The following is a 24,279-nucleotide window of genomic DNA, read 5'->3' as shown; positions in this document are numbered from 1 at the left end:
TCAAAAACTTTGACTTCTGGATGTTGAGGGGATCCACACCATTAGACAAGAGTGTTCTCCACAGACCTTTCCTCAGTAACCTTATCTCTACTCCTGACTTCTCTTATGATGGTTGATTGGAGTCATAGATAACACCCTAATCACTACAGCAAAAGACTGTCCAGCCACACCTTTGTCCTTGTTTCCAGAAAATGCGATTTGATAGTGAATTTTCCAAATCAATTGTTGGTTTCTTTTTGCTTAAAAGTTCATTCCTTAGTTGATCTCTTTGCTCTCACATTTTACTATAGTCAGAAAGGAGAAACCAGCTCACACCTACTACACTTTGCTGGAAAGCATTTCAGCTAAATATCCAAATTCATCAAGGACAAGTTCTACTTTTCACCCAACAATTTGGCCAAGTTTCCTGCCACTTCATAACAAACATTGCCTTCCAGTGTCCAATAACATTTCCACCTGAAACCTTATGAGAAGCACCTTTAACATTCATATTTCTGTCTACATTCTGCTATTGAGGATAAAGCCGCACGTATATCCTCAAACATGATAGAAACTTCCTCTATAGTTAGCCTTACTTCTTACTGAGCTCGGAGGAGAATCATTAAATTAAGTTTTTCAATGTCTGTATTTCTTCCAATAGTCTCTTCAAGGCAATCCAGGCTTTTAAAAACCATGCATATTAAAACCCTTCCAGCTTATTCCCATTACCCAGTTCCACAGTCATTTCCACATATTTACATATTTGTTCCAACAGCATATCACTTCTGGATACCAAAATCAGTATCAGAGGGCTGACATAACAAGAGCCATACTAGGTGGCCTAAAATGACAGGAATTTATTCTCTCCCAGTTCTGAAGGCCAGAAGTCCAAAATCAAGGTATAAGCAGGAATGGGCTCTCTAATGGCTCTTGAGGAGGATCTTTCCTTGCCTCTAGCTACTTTACTTCTGGTCATTGCCAGCAATCCTAGACAAAACACTCCACTCTCTACTTCCACCTTCGCATGGCATTTTCTCTACACGACTGTCTCTGTGTCAGTTTTCTTACAAGAACATCATACATTGGATCAGGGCCCACTCTAATCCAGTATGACTTCATCTAAAGTAATTAGATTTACAAGGACCCTCTTTCCAAATAAGGTCATATTCTGATGTTCCCGGTGGACATATGGGGGTCAATACCCAACCCAATGCACAGCCTATACCTGTCTTTTTTTTTTTCCTCCAATTTCAATTAAATATATTTTTCTGAACAAAAGGATTCTATACCTTATATGACTCTGGTAATATTATTTAAAAATATATGATATACTTTGAATATATCTAAAATATGTTAGATAGTGATTGCTGAGTTTGAATTATTATCAAGGGAATGTAGAGTGCCTTTTACATAGTAAAATGGTCAGTGGGTAGAAAAAAGTGCAATTTCTGGTAGGACTGAAAATTTAAGAGAATTGTGCCAAATGCAAAAAAGACAAATGAACTTGTTAACAAAATAAGAACAAATGAAGGTTGTAGACTATAAACTTTGGCAAATGTCTTTGGAAAAAACTAGATCATCTCTTCAGAATTTTAAATTGAACATAGTAACAAGGTGACTTACAGATTATTTTTTTCTGTAAACCAATATTCTCTATTCTCTTTTCTGTGCTAATATCACAATAGGCATCATTTAAACATGTGCATGAGGCAGACTTATTTTCAGGTGTTTCCATCTGTTGTGGGAATATACTTGAAGAATAGAAGAGAAACATACACAAATTAAACACAAAGCCAGGGGAGAAAAGGAAAAAAAAATGAGAGAAAACATCTGCAGGGAAACAGTGTGGAAAAATGTTTGAGCTGCCTGTTATTAACTACTCAACCTGTTTTACATTGGAATCCTGCATAATTACATTCCAGGGGAGGGGCAAACAACAGATGTTGAATAAAGGTTGGAAATAAGAAAATGAGACTATTTGAAAAATAAAGCTACTTTGCTCACCAACAGGCTTTTTTTTTTTTTTTTTGGCATGACTTTTAGATAGCAATTGATTTCATATATTCACTATGCATTTAGATGCACACAAAGCATTCTTTTTTTGTCTAAGAAACTGATCAATTATACACATCCATATATGCCCAAGTTAGAGGTGCTTAAAAAGAAAAACAAAAATAAAAACAAAATGCAGCATTTCTTTATAACAATAACATTTATGGTTATGTGTTGGATAAAAAAAAGAGTTGAAATTGTTTCAGAAATATATATATTTCTTATTACTAAAATCAATACGCTTTTAACAATTGACGGTTTCTAGGGGATTGAGTAAACAGCTAAGTTTCAAACAGTTTGTTGTTTCAAGCTCCAGACAATACACATCAAAATTTCACTAGCAGTGAAAACTTTTATTAGAGCCTTGTTCTCTAGGGATATTAAAGAATAGACAGTTTGCAACTTTGATTTTGGTGGCCTAATTTTTTACATATTCTACCCACTACTACAGAAAGGTTTTTTATTTTATTTAGGATAAATGAATCCATCATCGCAGGCGTATTTTTCCCATTGACCTAGGCATTCTTATTGTTACTTTGCATTGTTTCTATCTCCTCTAAATGGAAATACGCCCCCAAAGTAATTTTCTTCCAGTCACACTAAGTTTTATGCACCTGGGGAAATACAAATGACCGTATCTGTTAGGGAATGATCAATCTAAAGGATTTTAATATAAAAATTTCAATCAATAGAGAAGGATTCATGATTCAATTGGCCCTTTTTTCCCATTTGGTTTTTCTATTTGTTAACTAAAAATATTTTATTTTTCAAGCATTCCCGACTTTGCTTTCCTTTGCTATCCTCACCCTACACACCATCACAACTAGACTTCAGTCTGTTGACCTACTTCCTCCAGGTGAGCAATTTCTTCATCTGCTGGCTTTCTTCTCTGTGATCCGAATTTTACTTGTTACATGATGACACTCATAAGACTATCCACACATAAATTCAGAATGTGTAGACTTTATTCCTTTAAAGGAAAATAGAATAGTAAATAAGTAATTTATTCTATTTTATTTGCATCGCTACTTTCAATATTTCAGGAAAAGCTGTGTAAGGTTAAGGGTTGAAAAGAGAATCTACATATTCATTTATATCAGGGTTTGTTTTTTTCACATTATAGTTCTTAAATGAGTGTAAGTGGTCCAATTCTTAATTGCTTAATGTAAAAAATCACCACTTGTACAAATTTCACTTCAGAATTAGTGCTAGGGAAATGCTCAGGAAGAAATTGGTGGAATAGAGGGCTGATATAGGGGAAGGGGATTGGTTATTTTCCTTGAATGTTAGTTGTTGGTATAGAGCAAAGTACATCACTGTTGAGTTCTGAAGAAGAAACTGTTTCACCTGAGAAATTGGGTCCACAAATTCTTCTTTCACTTTGGACAGGCAATTACATTCCAAATTAGATGTGTTATTTTATGGAAATATATTAAAGGCTTCTTTACACATTACTTTGTAAAATCGGTACACATCACCCTAATACAGATTCCTAAAGGCAGGGCAGAACCAAGTTCATGTCAATTGCAACAGCTAGTGAAGCTCAAAATTAAAACCCCCTGAACTCGATAAAATTTTGTCAATATATTTTAATTTGGAAGTATGCTCTACATGTGACTCACATAATCTAGGAAAACACATTGAAATTTGAAATAACTGGATGGATTAAGTGAAAGACAGAAAGAAGTACATATCTCAGGTGAAATTTTAACTCATTTCATGATATTCTTCTAACTCTGGGTTGTATATAGTCCAAGTCTGAGTCATTTGAATGCTTTTGAGAGATTTCATTGGTTTCTCAGTAGTTTAATCTCTACACGAGGGAAACAAGCCAGTGGAGAAAATTAATATATCAAGTTGTCGCTGTGGTTGAAAAATACACATGTATGTTACAGTAATCTATTACTGTTATATTTATTTGTGTTGCTTTACTCAAGCCAAGAAAAGAGAATAGGTTGCATTATTTCTAGATGGAAATGAATGGAAATTGGAGAGAAAATACAAGAAAAGGCCTCAAACAGTTTTGCAGTGAGGAAATTTTTACTTATTTCCAATTTGGGGGAGTAAGGTGGAAAGTTTGACAGCATGAGTGCATGTACATACACATATACTGACACATCTATATAAAATCATCCTTGTCATCCTTAAATAGTTATTATTTCACACTTACTAAATTATAATCGATTGGGAAAAAAGAGTTTTATTTATCAATTCTTATTTTCAACTTCAATGGAAGAATTAAATTTAAGGGTAAAATTTATAGCAAAAAAAAAGCATTTTGGCCTTTAGAATGTAAATGTCTGCACATTATTTTATGTGTCCCTAAAAATCTCTCTCTTAATCTGACACTGACACTCTGCTCATGTGCACATGCATGCTTCTGGTGAATGTACATGTGTGTGCATGTGCACACCTGTGCTTCACCATGACTGTCTATTAACTTGAAACACTGGGTCCTCTGGGAGCTATCACTGAGCATCAGGAAACCCAAAAGCTGTTGTAAGGCGGGTTAGGTCTTTATTTTATTCCCATTAAATAGTTCCAGAGGATTTTTGTCCTTAGGCAAGGCTCCTTCCATTCATTTCCATTTGGTATGGGAATGTATTTTTTCATCATGTGTACAAAGGGTGCTTATATAAGGAAATGAGTGCATGCCTTTTTAGTTGTATTCCTTTGTTGATAGTTACCTGATGTATTGGAAGCTGTCATTTTAAAACGTATATTGCCTTCACTTAAAATATTAAGATAGTGAAGCTTATGAATATTTTCCATCAACATATATGCTACAATAAAAGTCTTCAATTTAAAACTCTGTTACTGGAGCTCATTGAATATAATATTTTCTTATTGTTGTACATATATATTTCTTTGATTTTTAAAATACTAGAATGATTATATGTAATATAATAATTTCATGCATGTGTGTGTTGTAAAATAATCATAATAACTTTAGCTTTTTGTTGAAATCACTGTTATCTCTCAACTATATGGTTCGTATAGATACAACCTTTATGTTTATGGATAATAAGTAGATCAATGAGTTATATATGTTAGACTATGACCTTTTAAAATAAATGGTTAATCTTACAATGAATCATTTATATTGGAATGTTATGCAGAATTATGTGCAGATATATATGTTTTTAATCGTAAAAGCATCATTCCCAATAGATAAGAAGTTACATTTGCCAAGTACTTCTAACTTAATAATTTTTCTATTTTGTAATAATACTTACCACAGTGACCTTATTTACAATAATAATTAACTAGGTAATTTTCTGTTGTGATCATGCATGTTTTTTATCAATTCAATGAAGAAACACAAATACATATTTTATTAGAAATTTGTCAGATCAAATAGTTATATTTCATTCCGTTTTGCATTGCACCTTGGGTTTTAATATTAGATAATTTTAGAGCAAGGAACATAACCATCAAGTCACCTAAAAATTTAAGGTTAAAGTGACACTTTCTCAAATTCAAGTTGTTCTCTCTTTTGAGCAGACACATGGTGATCCCAAGTATATGTCCACTAGCATGTTCCACATCCTCCAATTGACCTAGGTAATAATTACAGCCTTCTAAAGGAATTTTAGGGTTCAGTTAGATGATTGCTACCATTTTCCTGAAGATTACGGAAATATTTGCTGGAACAGAAAGTATACAAATTCTACTTGTTAGAATCTAAGTTTATTGTTTTTGTTTTTTGTTTTTTTAATGACAGAATTGCCTAAATAATTAATTTATTTGGGGCAGATTACAGAGGGTTTTGAACACGAGGCTGAGTAGTTCAGATTATAGCAGTCCCCCTTATCCACAGTTTTATTTTCCATGGTTTCAGTTACCTGAAGTGAACCTCATGGTCCAGAAACAGATGACCCTCCTCTGACATCTCATCAGATGGTCAATAGTAGCCTATGTCACGTCATAGTGCCTACATCATTCACCTCACTTCATCTAATCATATAGGTATTCTATCACTTCACATTATTGCAAGAAGGGTACATTCAATACAATTTTTATTACAGTATATTGTTATAATTGCATTATATTACTATTATATATTGTTAATCTCTTAGTGTACCTAATTTATAAAATAAACCTTTTTAAAAATAAACTTTATTGTAGGTATGAATGTATAGGAAATAACATCGTGTATATAGGACTTGGTGCTATTCGTGGCATCCACTGGGGGTCTCGGATCATATCTGTGTGGGAAAGGGAGGACGACTGTATAACCTTTTTCAGGAATGACCATGGAAATTGTTAGGCAGCTCCTCAAAAATAGCTTTGGCAACACAAAGGATCACTTCATCTGAAATTGAGCATACATATTCTTGGGGGGGGGGGAATCAAATATAGCATGCCTGAATTTAAAAAAGACTGTCTCAATGAATTCAATGAATTCTCCTTGTGATATCAATATGAATTTCCAATTAGATTAGATTTAGATTGCAAGTCTGAAAATAAAATAAATTTTCATATATTTATATTTATTTCCCCGTTAATATTACTCATGGGGACTACACTTCACTTTTATCATCTGTTCTTTGCTCCAGGTATGACTGATTATCAATTAAATCATAGAAAGTACTCTCCAAGATAAGAAAGTATTTAAAACATCACTGTAGACACCTTTTGATGTTAATACTGCATTATGGATGGAGAAGCCTTCATATCCTTTAAAAATACATTTTTATCTTTGCTGTGATTCAAGGATAGCCTTCTCCAATAGCTTTTGACTCTCGGTTTGATTACATAGCAGGGTGATATAGAGGGACACATCTCCTATCTTACAATATATGAATTTCCAGACCTCTTTTCCCAATTTCTCCATTGCTTCAGTGTGCTTTAATGATTACAAAATATTAAAGCTGTTACAGAAAAATGGCTTGTCATTGCCAGTAAAATCCATTACAAGAAACACTTTTGTATATTTACTCTAGAACATAGTATTGAGTGTATTGATTTTGCTTAAATTTTCATTCTTGGGATGACCCAATCATACAGGATAAAAAAACATCAGCTTCCAATAAACTTACAGCACACTAAAGGTAATAAGAACAGAATGGTTTCAGAGAAGTAATTCCAAGAACAGGCTTTATTTAAATTGTTAGTTCTCTTTCCTTTCCTACTCTTTATGTATTTTAAAACTATCTATAATATAGTAGCAATAATTGTGGTAACATGAGCAGCTTGGTAGTAGGAGTTGTTTTAATAAAATCAAGGCCAAATTGTTTCGGTTCAAACTATTGTTATATTACTCTTTTTTTTTAATTTTTAAATTTTATTTATTTTTGAGAAAGAGCATGAGCAGGGGCGGGGCAGACAGAGAGAGAGAGAGAGAGAGAGAGAGAGAATCCCAAGCAGGCTCTGCACTGTCAGCACGGAGCATGAGGGACTTGAGTTCACTAACCACAAGATCATGACCTGAGTTGAAACCAAGAGTCGGATTCTAATCCAACTGAGCCACCCAGGCGCCCCTCGGTGTATTAATCTAAAGTTACCTTTGGGACACTATCAATCTGAATAGTACTTTCAGACAAACTTCATTTCACAGAAAGCATTTTTGGTGAAAAATACATATTTATTATCATTTGTGTGTGTGTATGCATGCACATCAAGAACATTTACCTTTGGTTCACTTTTAAGTTGTAATATAAGCAATATTTGTAGGAATCATTTATAGAGAAGTATAGTTTCACATATATTTCCCATTCATATATGTCCATAAATACATTTTGTATTGCGTCTTTCTTTAAAAACATTATGTTTTTAAAAAGTCCTGAACTGATCTGCTCTTTTGGAACCGTGTCCAACTAATTTAAGGTAAGTGAATCGAAACTTTGGATCTATCTCTAGAGTAGAGCCCTATGAATTTTATGAAAAGCTTTCAGAGACTAGAATGTTATTGGAAATATGAAAACACAAAAATCTTTCTTAAAAAATTTATCTTTTGGGACTCCCAAATCCTGTTGGCAGGTGTTGATCACTAAATAATAAGCTAGAGAGGATTAGTTGCATCTGAATTAACTCTGTTTTCTGAGAATGTTAAAAATGACACCCAGCTCTGTGTACTTGTCTCTAGCAATTGAAAACAAGTGCTAGAAATGAGAAGAACAACGGGATTTGAACTGGTACACGGATATATATCCCAATAGAAATAAGATAGCAAGCCTGAGAGAAAAATGCTCATGAGACTATCTTCCTTGCTTCTTGCAAGGAGTTCAGCTTAACAGGCATGCTTTCATTGACCTTCCTTACAGGATTAGCACTTTGCTGGGAGGATGCCTTGAATTTTGGATGTATTCATCCATGTCATCAAAAATGGTGTCATTATCTGAGATGGGGTTAGCTAACAGAGGCAATAAAAGCATAAGAAAACATCGTCTTTAAAGATGAAGAATAGTAGCATATTTAAATAGTCTTGGGCCTGAAATTCGGAGTAGTGTTTAAGTTGTTATAATTTTAAATTTGTCCTTGTAAACCAAACGTCTTTCACTAACTATTTCATGCCAGAGCTAGGTTTATCGCCGGAATATAAATCAGGTTCTTTTTGGAAGTTGCATTAACCCTTTCAAGACTCTAAAATTACAGGGACTTATTAATGAATTCACATGTGATGATAGCTATCAGATAAAGTACAAGATGTAGACGCAGCTAACTTAAACTAAAACAGAGAAACTGGCACGTTTGACACAACAATGAAGTAGAATCAAAAAAGGACAAAAGGAGAAACCCAGGAGTGAAGGAAAAAAAAAAACCTATAGATGCTGAGGTGTGGGTTTTCAGGATACTTGCTGTTTTCTTTAATTTAAAAGTATAAAGAGGTGATTATTTAAATCTAGACTTTAATTTCAATAAAGGTGTCACTGATCTAAAAAAAACCCTAAGGGGAAATGCTCTGACCTCTGTGTTTACATATATATCCCAGGCAGATTTATTTATCTTATTTTAAATTATAATAAATAAATAATAATATGGAACTCTATAGGTTATCAATAATAAATAGAGAACTTTAGATTTTTATATACGCATCGTATCTAACAGACAGATATGATGTTACTTCATTTTTTTTTTTAAGTAAGCTCTAGGGCCAAAGTGAGGCTTGAAGTCATGACCCTGAGATCAAGAGTTGCGTTCTCCACTGACTGAGCCAGCCAGGTGCCCCAGATCTCATGGAACTTTAAATCCTGTATAATTCACAGTGAAAGAGAGCCATTTTGCATAACATTGTTTAGGTCCTGGGATCATTCTGAAAGCTAACCTCACAACCTCATAAAAGAATGAGGAGGTTTTTTGTTTGTTTGTTTGTTTCAATTTTTTTTATTTAAATTCTAGTTTGAATGATTTTAAAATAAGTAAATTATAAGGAATAGTCTCTTCTATTGTAGATTACCAATAGTATTAGATGCCTTTTTAATTTACTCTTCTTTTACATCAATGGCAGCTTTCAGGTGTAAATATTGAATGTGTTCTGTGTACTCAAGGAATAGAGCATGAAAGAATGAAAGAATGGAACACAGTATCGGTACCTTGATCCTCAAGGTGTGTAAGGATCTCATTGAGGCAAATGGATTAAAAAATAATGAGTTACGAAGCAATGCTGGTATATATAATTCAGTGGAAAAATGTGGCATTATCTTCATCCTAAACGGAATGCTTATTTTGGACATTTTCAGGAATTTCCTGTAGAAATTTATTCTTCATATCCGGAACCAACTTTGAAAAGTTTCTGAGATTCCTCATCTACCTTATTTGTGGCCATTCTCCTTACCTTGTAAAATTATTTATTACCTCTCTCCTAGACACCAGACAGATCTTCTTTCTTCCAAACCTTTCCTCTTCTGGCGTTCTCAAAGAAGCCTTTAATCTTTCAGATGTGCTCATATGCAATCTTATGGTTGGGTAATAATAATAGTAAATTAGAGAAAGAGTGAAGACAGATAATCTAGATTTAAGAAGAAGAAATATTTTCCTAATGCAGAATTATAAAATACAGGATTTATCCTATTAATATAAAATACCAGTTGAGTCAACATTCATTAAGACTTTCTCTAGTTTATAAGGAGTAGGATGTTAGCAGAATGGGGTCACAATGGGGTCTGAATGACTATGCCAGTGAATCATGTCATGTCCTATTGTGCTCTGCTGGAGATATCCTGGTGGGGACCAAAACTCTATATATCTGTTTCCAGAAATAATGCTGATTTGAATGCTGCTTGCCCTGTGGCTCATCTCAGTTTTGTATGTTAATAAGTGCTGTCTAATACCTTTTGATCAAGCACATATTTTAAAAATCTTCTGAGACATAGGACATTTCAAATACCTATAATTTGAGGGCTCATTGTCTGCTTCATTATTTATTATTATTATTATTCAGAGCCTTTCTATTCTCTTTTAAATCCTACTCAATGTTCTGTACATTAATACTTTATTTTTTTGGTATTGCCACATATGTCCTTTGACTTCTAAAGTGGTCTTTACTATCTTGTGAAATGCACAGTCCTGTGTGGTTACTGTTTCACTTTCTAACCCTTTCACCTGGATCATCCTCTTCCTGCTCTCCACTTTTTGTTGAAACTCATCATCCTTTGAATTTTAGATCATGCACTATGACTAGTACAAAGCCTTTCACAATATTGTAGTCAACACTTTTCTCTGTATTTCTGTTGCTTGACACTCATGTAACATAGTTCAAAATGTAATTGATCAGGAGTTATTTGCCCTAGCTGATTTTAAACCTAGTTTCTAGTTTCCAGTCAGAGTGGAGATGCCTTAGTGAAGAGATAAATTCTTACAGACTGGAGAATTTTAGAAGTGGATACACATAGGTTTGTTTATGACAAACTTTTACTTGATACATTACTGTTCTACAACATTCTATTCAAGATGACTTTGCTTGAAAACCTCCAATGCCTAAGCACAAAGTTTGTGTTTGATTCGTTCTTACCTTGTGAATTCTTGAGTATAGCTTCTTCAAACTAACCACCGAACTGTACATATCTAATGCTGTCACTGAATTTGAGCTGTTATTACTCTTGTGGTGCATTTGAGTTGTATTGTTTTTCTTTGAGTAGCTCTGTCAGAGTCCCTCACTCACAAAAAAAAAAAAAAAAAAAAAATGCAAACTTTGTTTCATTAGTATAGTATCAAGTTTCAGAGCCAGTTCTTATCAACATACCAGTTAAGAAAGAGATGGCCTGGGGTGTCTGAGTGGCTCAGTGGGTTAAGCGTGCAAACTTTTGGGACTTCGGCTCAGGTCATGACCTCACAGTTCGTGAGTTCATGCCCCATGTTGGGCTCTTTGCTGTCAGTGCAGAGGCTGCTTGGGATCCTCTGTCTCCCTCTCTCTCTGTCCCTCCCTCATTTGTGCTCTCTCTCTCTCTCTCTTTCTCTCTCAAAAATAAATAAACATTAAGAAAAGGAGCAAAGAAAGAAAGAGATGGCCCCACTTATCTGTGCCTTCACTTTAAGCATCTGCTGCTGCCCCAGGTGATGATGGCTGCACCTACAGATTGGGGAAGGGGAGGGACAGCTAAAATATGACCGTTAATCTCAGGGCAGTGCACTATGGGACACAATTATATTTGTGCTATAGATTCCCAATGCATGGTTTAGATTCTCACTTATAAGATATTCTTGATACTTCCATATCAAATTTCCTTATATCCTTTGGCTTTCATTCTTTAAGTTTCCGTTTAATTTAAGTTTTCTACATCTTAGAGCATTACCTATATGTGGTCAATATATATGCCAGAAAATTCACTCTGGTAGACATGTTGTTCTGTCCAAAGGGTCACAAATACTTAAAACCATCCCTGAAGGCATGCAGGTGCACTGAATAGTATGTGCAAATGTTCCCAGTGCCCCACATACCCAGCTGCAATTGGATTCGGTTGACTATGATATAGGCCAGTGGTTTCTGGTGTCTGAATGCAGCCGTGGCAATACATTCGGAAGCATTGTGCAATGCACGTGCACGCTGGAGGATTGCTGCTTCAAAGCTGCCATGGTTTGACTATTTGATAGTATTATAATAACTTCCACTTCAAAATGTGCTTTCCACCTATCAAAAGCAGCTAGAATGGCATTTCACAACTGAAGTAAAACCTGGAAGCCTGATTGGCAGTGGATCAACCTAAAAATATATGCGTTTCTCTCTCAGTGTTTTTATTACGTGAACTGTGTGTCCAAATTCTGCTTCCTGATGGCCAGTTGTTAGGACAAAATGCAAGTTTCTGGACTTGTAACCTGCAGTTTATTCGTGGTGTCACTGCCAACGTGTAAACAGACATCCTCACAAAATGAGCATATCAGCGTACGTAACACGATTCATGGTCCTGTTGACATTAACAAAACAAAAGAAGCTGCCTCTCTCTGTCTCAAAATAATACATAGATGTTAAAAAAATAAAAACAAAACAAAACAAAAAAAGAAGCAACAGCACATCCCACAGGTGTATTTGTGTGTTAGTTCCTTGATCAGTAAAACATTAGATCCCCGTGCACAAGAAACACAGCAAATACAATGCGGTAGATGAAAGATCACTTAGTGATCTTAGTGGTTGGTTCTCTGTGCCACATTTTCCCTAACTCCTTCCTTGTCTTCCCTGCACAAGGGATGTACCAACCTTATTAAAAAATTGTGCTAAAATTAAGCCTGGCAGTCATGTGAACACTGGCAGAAAAAAAAAAAAAAGCGTGTGATAAAATTGTAATATATTCTTTTTCTTTCTTATCTGACACAGAAAAAAAAAAAAGTTTTGAGACAAGTTTCCAACACTGTCTCTAGAAATAATATCGAGAGTGAAATTTTACCCCTCTCGTAGTCAGATAGACTGAAATCAGAAGGTTTATTTTTAATTAATCGGCTAGTAAATGAGACATAGAAATCATAAATGGAAATAATTTGAATGAATATAGATAAGGTGCCATTTATACAGAATGATTCACCCCATCATGATAACAAGTGTAAGGGGTTTATAGGATGGTAAAGGAAAGTAAGTGAATAATCATCAACCGCCAAAAAAAGAAAGAATTGTTTATGTTAGCAAAGTGTCAGTTCACAGGATCTTGTGAATTATGTCAACTCACTGGAAGGAAAATTTAATCACAGATTTGTTGGACTGTATTCTGATGAGGTTTCTATTTTAGCATTGATACTTTTTATCTGATACGTTAGAATATATTTGGATTAAATCGGAATTTGTTGCACTCGTAAGGAAGTGTGTGTGCATGTGCGAAATTGAGTGTGTGTGCTGAAGAACAGAAAAAGACAGCGAAAACAAGCTGTTCTCATACCAGCAAAACCTTTCAGTAGGAAACTGATACACAGAAACTGCCAGTCAAAGGTCTTGGTTTGTCATTGTTTCCTGGTAGATAATCTGTGATGGCTTCCTAGTTTAGATTCCGTAGAGTTAATCTCCCAAACACCAGTGCCAGCCAAAAATAGAGATGGGTCCCTGCTCTCTGCTTTTCCAGACAGCTAATTAGGTGTTATGAAAGCTTACGTTGGCGAAAGAAGGTAAATTAGAAATAAAAAAGAAAAACGAGAACAAATAAAAAATGGACTTCCATTTATAGAGTTGTCTACTTGGAAACAACTCTAATTTTAAGATGCTGCTAGAAACCACCACTCTAAGGGAAGAAAGCTATTCCTATTTAAAGCTGTTTACAAAGCAGAAATAAAGCCATTTTATTGACAGTCAAAAAGCAAAGAAAACTGTCTCTCACATGCCCTTCCCCCATGGCCACAGCATTTTAGAACTTCCTCATTGACTCCCTGACTTGTGGAGTTTGGTTTTCGGATTTCTGTGACACATTTATTTCTTCATTATAAAAAATTAAATCTAAAAAAAAAATTAATTCTGAAGCATATCTGAAATTCTTATGCTAGAAACTATATGCATGTTTTCATACAAGTATCTGGGCTCTGGAGGCAGCAGTCACATGGAAACTGAGGGGAGGAAATCCTTTTATGTTTTCTAATATTTCCCTAAGTAGTTACAAATCAGTTGCCAGGCATCTCTCTTTGGGTAGTGTGCTATAGTGCTTTGAAGACAGGGAAGGTAAGCTTGATTCTGGTTTGTGATAAATTCCGGCCTGAGAGTGAGCGAGACTAGAATAAAGGGGTAGATGTACTCCAGAGTAGGAAATTTTATGGGGGCTGGCTTCTTGACACGTTCCCTTAGTAATGAACACCACCGAGTCATGCATGATACGCAAGGGTTGTTTCCCCTGACTCTTCCCAAAATAATCATGTTTAGCGAATGCGCCCTTAATCTTTATTAGTTCCTACTGGTTTAAATAGTGATTTGGCTTCAAATTATAATCTTATACATAGTAATGTTTGGTACCTTTTACCTATCCTTGAGATGGCTCTGCACCCCTATTGATAAAGTGACATCACAATGTTTAAATCACATTGTAAACATGAAGTTATGGAAAGTTTTATGGAAGACAGCTAAAACCCAATAATTTAAGGGCAGGTAGTTTGATGTTTTACCTAAATATTTTTTTTTTTTCCTTGCAGGATGTAACTTCCACAATGACAGCTCCTTTGAAGGTGTATTTTCGCACCAAACGGTTGCTTGCCTACTATCGCTAAGATTAAGTTATTAAACTGCTTAGTCTAGGTTAAAAAGAAAGCTTTCAGACATGTCAGCCAATATGAATATGCAGATTTCAGACATCTTTATGTCTAAATCAATTTGAATTATATAAAGTTCTAAAATCAGAGGTAGTCAAGTTGTTGATCCAATCATGGATTTTGCACCAATAGTTGTAGGGCCAAGGGAAAGATTAAAATGTTATTGGAGATTGATTTATACCTACCTATGTACATTATACATGTAATGCTTTATATAAAAATGTGTACATATATATGTGCGTTTTATATGTATGTATGTTATCTCCTAAATTATGAATATGGAACATTTCTGTGCATTTCATTTTTTCATCTGTATTTCTCTTATGGCAATAACTGCTAGTAAATTTTCAGGAATACATTGGCTATACATTTCAGTTTTAAAATTTTGTTTGGACTATATCCTGGAGAAAGGTCAAATTTAACACACACACACACACACACACACACAGATAAAGATCTCTACGTGTGTGTGTGTGTGTGTGTGTGTGTGTGTGTGGCTTGTTGTGCAGCTGCATTGCAAGTACTATAATCATTTGTGTGACTTTATATCTTTTGCAAAAATATATAAATTAAGATGGAAAATTAAAATAATTAAGATGACTATGTTTAGATTCCTCTTTTTGAGAGCTTGTGTAATACTCAGATGTGTCTATAAGAGCATAGAAAATAATTCTTAATACTAAACAAGTGCTTAAATTTATCAGGTTGTCACATGATCCTTCAAGGAATCATACATTTTAAAAATGTGACATTGGGGCGCCTGGGTGGCACAGTCGGTTAAGCGTCCGACTTCAGCCAGGTCACGATCTCGCGGTGCGTGAGTTCGAGCCCCGCGTCAGGCTCTGGGCTGATGGCTCAGAGCCTGGAGCCTGTTTCCGATTCTGTGTCTCCCTCTCTCTCTGCCCCTCCCCCGTTCATGCTCTGTCTCTCTCTGTCCCAAAAATAAATAAACGTTGAAAAAAAAAAAATTAAAAAAAAAAAAAAAAAAAAATGTGACACTGTAAACCTTCCCTGCAGGCAGAATTGCCCAGAGTTCCAGCTGTTGGACTTCAGAATAGTTTTCTCTTTGTAATATAAGCATGCTTATCTGTCAGTTTCTCATCTGCACACCATTTGGATTATGATATCTTTCTTGGCCAAGGGTGCATTTGTGAAAGGGTAATCATGTTATATTGAGGAAATCATTAAATGAGGGTAAATAATTTCTTTGTAATCTCACATTAGTCCAAAAGAAAAAAAGTGAATCTTGGACTAGGATCAATTACTTTTACTTCTACCCAGGGTCTCTGAGTTTGGTTTCTGATACAAATATCTAATCTATGCAAATAGTGGCTGTCTATATAATTTGCTTCTTTTTCAGTTCTGTTGTATATAATTTAACATATCTATTCTGGGTTCCATTTTCCCTACGGTATAGGCAGAAGTTTCATTATTTACCTTTGTAGCTCTAGATCTTGAGAAAGTGCCCCACACTATTATTTTATAATAAGAATACTTAGTGTACTGAGGGGATCTTAAAAATACATAGGAGAAGGTATACATGACAGGAATCCTTCCGTACAGCTCCTCTTCCCTCCCATCTCTCTCCCTCCACTTAGCTTTCTTTCCTTCTTCTCTCCTTTTTTCTTCTTTGTTTTTCATTTTGTCTACTTTCTATGTCTATGTGGTCATTCGTTATATACTACCTGTGTCTCTTTCTTTGTACCTACCTATTCATCTATTTATTTATGTTCCTTCAGAAATAATTTCACTTTCTCATAAATTCTTTCTTATTTGACCCTTGGCAATTATAGTTCACTTTTTGCTCATGGTTTCTGTTGCTTGTACAAAAGTGTCCACTAGATTTTCTTCACTGTCTGGGAACCACTGTGATCAAAATTACAGTCTAATCAGAAGGTGAACAGCTTATAATGTATCATGATCAATACTTAGAATTTGCTCCTTAGGTTGGGACATGAAGGAGTGAAGTAAAAAGGGGCAGATTTTTCAGCTGTGAAGCGCAAACAATCATTTCATGTTGATGGTTTCAAATTCAAGGTCGATTTATACTTTCATACATCTGCATTATTCTATCTCTTTTACTCCCTTTTTAAATTCATATTGAATTTATTCAGTGCTAGGCCATCCAAATTGCTGATATTGAAGGCCAGTCAATATTGGAATATAAAACTATGTTAGCATATTTCGAAGAGAGTGCATTGGTTGTAAATGACTTTTTTAGAAGTCATGGCTCTAAAAGCTACAAAAATATTATCTAATGAAATAGACAGTATTCTACTATATTTGTGGAGGACAAAATTGGTTGAATGAAATCATACGTATTTTCTTTCTAACACAAACAGACACAGATGTAAAGGTGATTTTTATGATTCCCATGCAGAATAGATAAAGAAAACAGATACCTGATATGAAAATTTTCTAATATCCATTTGTTTTCAAATTTCTGTTTGACTTTAATTCCATACAGGAAGGCTTCCTAGAAAATGTATAATGCTAGATTTTTCTGCTGCTGTTTGTGTCCGTCTAACAATCTTCCAAGAAACAGATAGTATTTGAGTCTCTAGGTATGAGTACTTGAGTTCACTATTCTTGCCTGCATTACATAATAAAATTAATATATTTCATCCATTCATATGGAAATATATTTTTGAAAACATGACAAAATTAAAATACAGGCAGGCTACCTGAATACATTTTTAACATTTCACCAATATGAAAGACACGTGTTATGAAAAACCACAATATTTTTATTCTGTCAAGACACTATTCTAACTTCTTTCGAGAAAAAAATTAATCTCATAAGAAATTCTTTTATCTTAAAACCTTTTGAGATAAATCAACTTGTAGTTTATGTTTTCTTTTTTGGATAAGGAATTATTTATATGTTTTAAATATGAACTCAGATTTTACATATGACTTTGAACAGTAACTGTATAATGTATCAGGGCTATTAAATATGGTGCTTTCTATTTTAAGTATTTTCCATGTGGCCTTTTTTCCCTTGCACAGGACACTATGAATTTGTAGAGATCCTCTCACATCAATTAAATGGCTGCCCCAAGGGTTGCTAAATGTGTGGGGAATTCTAGTCCCATCACACAGAGGTGAAGTGTAAATATCCTCTCCTGGAAAAAAAAAAGGTCCTTGATTTAAAAAGAACCATTAAATATAAGGGGAAACAATCATTTGTAGATGAAAGCGACAACTGGGAAGAGGTATTTCAGTTATACTTCAAAATATTGGGGCAGTGGAATTATGCAGCTATCGTCATTATGAAGGAATTTTCTTTCATATTTTCTGTTCAGCATCTTTGAAAGAGAGATCATTAAAGACTGCTTTATTTAGATTCTCTGTATGCCTATTGGCAAAAGAGAGAAGCAAACATTTTCACAGAAGACATTATCGTGGAAAACAGGAAATCATGAGTTGTCATTCATCTGAACTCTGTTGACTAAACCCATTTTCACCTACTTACACCAAAAAAAAAAAAAAACACTGAAGTGAAGAAAACTGTTTGCATGATCCATACCCATATCTAATAAAATAGGAATGTGCACTTTTTGACAAGTTTATTCATAACATATTCTGATAGAAAATTCCATTTGCTCCTCTCAGTAGGAAAGGTAGGCTTTTAAAGGAAACCTTTTATTTCATGACTGTCACCAAAATAACAATTACAAGCAAAATAGGGATAAAACATGAAAAAAAAAAGCAGCTTAGGGCTTGTTATGGAAGTATGTGATCTAGTTTTTGCCCCATTATTTGATTTGAAAAATTAATCCTGGTAATCCTTTTTGAAGTTCACTGTTTCCAGGATGGGTTATACAGAACAAAGACTAACTGATATCTCCAGGAGGTTAGTTTACAGTGATGTTCTATTCCACTGAGAATGATTCTCCAATGGCCACTTTTTACTTCTTCCCAGGCTATGGGAATTCATTAATATCTAGAGAATAGACTTAAATAAAACCATTGTCTCAACCAGCAAGTTTATGCAACCATCCTGAAATGTTTTAATTATTGTTTTCTTTTCCTTTTTAATTAAGAGACCAGAGGTCAAACAAGCCCACTGAGAGCTGATTGCAGCCTCAGTAGAAATTTAAAAGCAACCCTAATGATTGGATTTGCTGTTTTCTCTTTTGTTTTGCAGAACCAGAAGAGTGCGTTAATTGCACAGATGAATGCCGAGTGCTTGGTCATTCTGACAGGTGTTGGATGCCACAGTTCCCTGCAGCCAATCAGGCTGAAAATGCAGATTACCGCACAAATCTCTTTGTACCCACAGTTGAAGCTAATGTTGAGACTGAGACTTACGAAACTGTGAATCCCACCGGGAAAAAGACTTTTTGTACATTTGGAAAAGACAAGCGAGAGCACACTATTCTCATTGCCAATGTTAAACCTTATTTAAAAGCCAAACGTGCCCTGAGCCCTCTCCTCCAAGAGGTCCCCTCAGCATCAAGCAGCCCAACGAAGGCATGCATCGAGCCTTGCACCTCAACAAAAGGCTCTCTGGATGGTTGCGAAGCGAAACCAGGAGGCCTGGCCGAAGCAAGCAGCCAGTACTTGCCCACTGACAGTCAGTATCTGTCACCCAGTAAGCAACCGAGAGACCCTCCATTCATGGCTCCCGATCAGATGGCAAGGGTCTTTGCAGATGTGCATTCTAGAGCCAGCCGGGATTCCAGCGAGATGGGTGCTGTTCTTGAACAGCTTGACCACCCCAACAGGGATCTGGGCAGAGAATCGGTGGATGCAGAGGAAGTCGTGAGAGAGATTGATAAGCTTTTGCAGGACTGCCGGGGAAATGACCCTGTGGCTGTGAGAAAGTGAGGGAAAAAAAAAAAAAAAAAAAAGCATTGGCATTTTCTTGTGTCTTCTGTTAATTTAAAAATGATCCTTCCTGGTGACAACCCATTTCACAGGGACGAAGAAAGACCAATGCTGCTTTAAGGCTTTTAGTGAACATCTGAAGTGCCCACAAGTATGTTCTTTTCACTGCTGTTTCTTTTTCAGAGATAACAATGGTTTTGTTTTGACCAAACTTATATTAGGACAGAATTAATGATGCCGAAAGAGAAAAGAAAATGAGAGAAGAAAAAGGAAAGAAGACAAAGGAGGATGAGGAGGCGAGTTACCTTTTGACAATCTGTTAGGAAGGTATGCAGCGTGAGAGTTGAAGTATTTCTGATCACTCTGAGACTGTCCTCCGTGATTTATGCTGACTTAACTGTTTACCTATAAACCCCATACAAAGCAGGGTCATAATTTGTGATCTGTGGTGGATTTCTAGCCGTCATCACAGGCTTCTACTTAAAGTCCCGAAAAGACCTTGCAGTAGTCCAAGCTACCCCAAACATTAACACATATTTGTGGTAAACATTTCTGTACAAAGTTACCTGCCACACATATAAACACAAAGGACATTCCATATCATCAGTCAAAAAAAAATTAAAAAAAAAAAAAAACTTGGTCATTTGTAAGACACTTCATGTCGTATAAAAGTTAAATGTAAAAAGATATAGTCCATTTTGTCCTGCACACACATAGACTAATTCACGTCATTAAAGGAGAAGAAATTTTTTTAAAAGCTTAAAATGCCTCTTCAGCATTTTAGTGTCCAACAAACATATAAATAATGATGGATATGTTTTAAATTTGACCTGAAGAATAGTTACTATTGAATGATAATATTCGGAGGAAATGAACACGATCAATATATTTCATTCGTTTCTGGACACTAAAATAGCTCAGGAAAGTGAAAATGTCTTAGACATCACAAATCACATGACCATTTAAATGTGCAAATGTAAGAAGATTCAATGTGTTTACATCAAATGACATATTTTTATTGATTTATTGCAGATTCAGTGCATATGAGCCAAATTGTTGAGTGTATAAGAGCTATATTGTGTATTTTATTAAATTAATATATAGTTGTGTTGCAAAAATATTTGGGCTTATATTGTAAATGGCAAGTGTTGCCTCGGTAGCTGTCGAACTCTATGAGTTTTGTTTTTTCCTGCTTCCTTTTCCCGATGGAATGTGGGAAGCAGTGCCTCAGAGCAAAGTCTCTTGTTTAATGTATAGTCTACCAAGTACTACAGTACATAATCTGTTCAAAATGTGTTTGAGTGAGCTGATGGAGCTAACTGAAAGGTCAAAAGATACATCCGTCAGTCATGGTTACGTGCAAGTCCTTGTAGAAGCTTTTATTAAAGTCACGCTAAGTCACAAGAATTACATGTGTACCAATACCTGAAACTTGTTCACGTTTTTCCAATAACATACAGCTTCTGCCTATGTAGATATCATAACGTTGATTGGTTCTCAAAAGTATCTTACGTGGTTCAAGATGCGTGTTCCCATTATATTTCAAAACCATGAAAAATGCTTTAATGCATGTGTGGTACCAGCAAAGGTTACTTGCATTGTGTAGTGTTTTTCAAGAGGTCTGGGTCTTAGCAAAATGTTTTTTTTTCCTTTTTCTCAGTACTTTTCTGCCTCCTTTTATTGGCGTCCTTCGAGAACAATACACCTTCTATTCCTTCCTTTGGTTACACCTTTTCTTGTGACATTTAGCAAGTTTCAAACTTACTTCCATATGAGGCTAGGAAACCTCAAATTTCAGGAATTGGGAAAAACAAAATTAGCACTTGCAGAAGTAGCAGCAGATGGGAAAATGCCTTGATTGACATTTTCCTTCAGCGTCGAAAATTTTTGGCATTTTACAGCTTCATGACAAACAGTTTCCAGCCCATACCTTACAAAATGTGGTGCTGAGTTAAATAAAGGCTGTTTGTGCACTGGAGCAGAAAAATGCATTATTTGCAAACTGGTGGAGAATTCTGTGCCTTCTTTTCTGGCCACCAAGCCAGTGTAGAAACAGCATAAATGTCATAAAACCATTATATTAAAAACAAAAACAAAAGCAAAAACAAACAATGAACTGAATTAAGTTTTGTAATTTTAAACCTCAAAAAATTCAACTGAAAATATTTCCGTCAAATGCCGTCAAGATTTTAGACTGTACCTCGTTTGCAAAGCCGCTGTGAAAGGGAAGAGCGGACAACTCCCATCAGCCTTATTCTCTCGAGAACTGGATTTGGTTCCTAGTAACAGCCTTTCCAAAGCTCTACTCTTGGTTTTTATTATTCATAAATGTTTAAATTAGCAAAGAAGGGATCTTGTACATGTGAAACCTAATCGACTCTCTATATTTTGGACAATTTATGTATCTGAAATGTGTTGTCTCTGTTATATGATGTTATTTTTTGCCAGGAGACTACAGGTTGATTTAGCTTGATAGCTGAAATTTGATGGAAAACGAATTTCCATTTAGTCTTACCAAGTGTCGCTTCTCTCTTACTAGGCAGATAGCCGCGTAGTTCAATCTAAGGCAGTATGTAAATGAGATCAACAAAGAGAGTAGGGTTTATTTTTAAAACATTCTTAACGCTGAGTAACCAGTTGTTCAATTTATTATATGTCTGAAGACATTAAAACACTATAAGATTTTAAGAATTGGTTGTGCCAATGTGTGAGGGATTTACCTTTAGGCTCTCTGTCACCAGTGATTTACTAGTGTTAGCTGTTTAACACATTATCTGTATTTAGTAGTGATTATTTATTTACAAGTTGGTGGTAATTTCAGCAGTCAGGACTCTAAGCTCTTATAGTTGAGTTGAGGGAATCTCACCTTTATTCATTTGGCTGGCGGCTGCCTTTATCACAGACCTCTGGTGCTCGGCTTCCAAGGAAGTCAATGAGATGCCAAAATCACCCACTACAGAGCAACTTGCTTTAAGGGGTGATGCATGATCCAACAGTGATGTTTCAAGGGGTTTCAGCATAATTCAGAATGTGGAAAAATTGTCTTAATTCACATCCTCCAAATACCAACCCCTCAAAAAAACCCCACACATTCAAAAAGAATAATTTGATAATACTTTGTCTTTTAGGTCCTTAAATAACTGAAGTGAAGCACAGACTAAGAATTTATAGAAATTTTTGTAAGAAAGTCAAAAAGTTGTAAAAATTGTTTACCGATGAACTAAAAAAAAAATCAGTAACGAAACAACCTTTTCATTAAATGTTAATGATAAAAGATCTTTTCATCAAAGTTCAAAGTAGTGAGAATCAGTGTTAGTTATACCTATACCAAAGTAAACATTAAAGAGACATATCATGCAATTTTAAAGAATGCTTTCATATTACTTCTTAACCTTACATACGTATCCTTATTGCAGTCAATAGACAAAGATTGGCTCACTACTCCATGAATTAATTGAATTCCTAGTTGGGAAATTGACTCTGTTTCCTTTTCCTGAGATTTTGTAAAACATGACTTCCCTTTAAAGGATTTAGGCAGTGCTCAATTTAAAAAATGACACCAGAAAAAAAGTCATGTAGTAGTAGGGCAGTATGCTTTATTAGAACTAGGTTAAAAGCTGTTTGTTGCCTAATGGAGTAGAAGTTGCTGAGGTCAACAAGTAGACTGAGGTCTGGCATAATATATGCCCACTCATTATTGTCTAATTATATTCTTTTGACAACAGACAGCATTTATCACAGCATTAATTCAAATGAGAGTTTTGGCTATCAAGATGTGTTGATTTGAAACATAATTGAATGAGACCTGATTAAAGTCTGACTTTCCTGGCCCCAGTGTTTTGCAGGTTGGCTATTCCCATTCATCAGCCCCATTACTCCATAAGGTTCTTAGCTGCACCAAGCGATTGGTGAACAAGGACAACAACAACAAAAGCAGCATACATTGTATGGATTTATCTCAATGCTATTGTTTAATGGCTGTGTTTAATGTGACCTATCTGGAAAATGAGGACTCCGAATAAAAAGCTATTACTAATAGCGGTGTTGCCTTCCCTTGAATTCATTAACACGGAGGTGATGTGCTATACACTGTGTACCACAGGGACACTGATCGTGATTATTTTGGAAAGCAACTGTGGTATCACAACTGTTTTGACAGTTATTTGTTTGCCGGTAAAATAAGATTTTTGAAAAATCTCTTTGACAGTAATCTCACTGGGTTCTCGACAGGAATGGGTTAACCGTCTTTCAGATAACTTTGCTACTTTGGCTAGTCAGATGGTTACCACAGAGTCATAGCCTAGATGCTTGTGGCTTCCAATTTTTACAGTTGGTTTGAAATTAATTTGGGGCAAGAACCAAAAGGATTTCGGAAAAAGTCCCTTTTAAAAACCATCTCATAATCTCACATGATGGGTGAAAACACATATTTATAAATAGCATTTTAAAGTCAATATATACTTACCATGGCATTGTAAAATAAGAAGCCTCTCTTTCTACTCATTCAACAAACATCCACTGAGTTCCTACAGTGTGTCTGCCCTGGGCTACTATGCCCCAGAAGCAGACAGTAAACGAAGGAGTGGCCCCTGGGTCACAGTCTTGTGAGTTAAAACAGATGGGTAAGTGCTAATGCACCTTGCTCTTTATAACTTGGATGTAGTTGTTTGCATTTCTCCCTCGTTTCTCCACATATCCCTTATTTCTACCGTCTCATTCTCCGTGAATGACGTCTCCTAAATTAAAAAGAAAAACACAATAATC

General features: G+C 35.3%; 1 protein-coding gene across 3 annotated transcripts in view; it reads left to right on the top strand.

Moving 5' to 3' along the window:
* Positions 1-23,553, top strand: part of PCDH17 (protocadherin 17) — a 100,307-nt gene extending 76,754 nt beyond the window's left edge. For 2 of the 3 annotated variants that reach the window (XM_086710996.1, XM_086711003.1), the window contains 2 exons: positions 2,804-2,887; positions 18,833-23,553. In XM_086710996.1, coding sequence (XP_086567122.1) covers positions 2,804-2,887; positions 18,833-19,515 — 767 coding nt within the window. In that variant the 3' untranslated portion in view covers positions 19,516-23,553. The remainder of the gene's footprint in view (positions 1-2,803; positions 2,888-18,832) is intronic. The other variant, XM_086711011.1, reaches the window with a different exon arrangement.
* The last annotated feature ends 726 nt before the right edge of the window (positions 23,554-24,279 follow it).

The sequence above is a fragment of the Puma concolor genome, chromosome A1 (genome assembly GCF_028749965.1).
Source record: "Puma concolor isolate L17-30 chromosome A1, mPumCon1.1.hap2, whole genome shotgun sequence".
NCBI classification, from domain to species: Eukaryota; Metazoa; Chordata; class Mammalia; order Carnivora; family Felidae; genus Puma; species Puma concolor.
The sequence above is the reverse complement of the archived record's forward strand: the minus strand, read 5'-3'. Positions and strand labels throughout refer to the sequence as shown.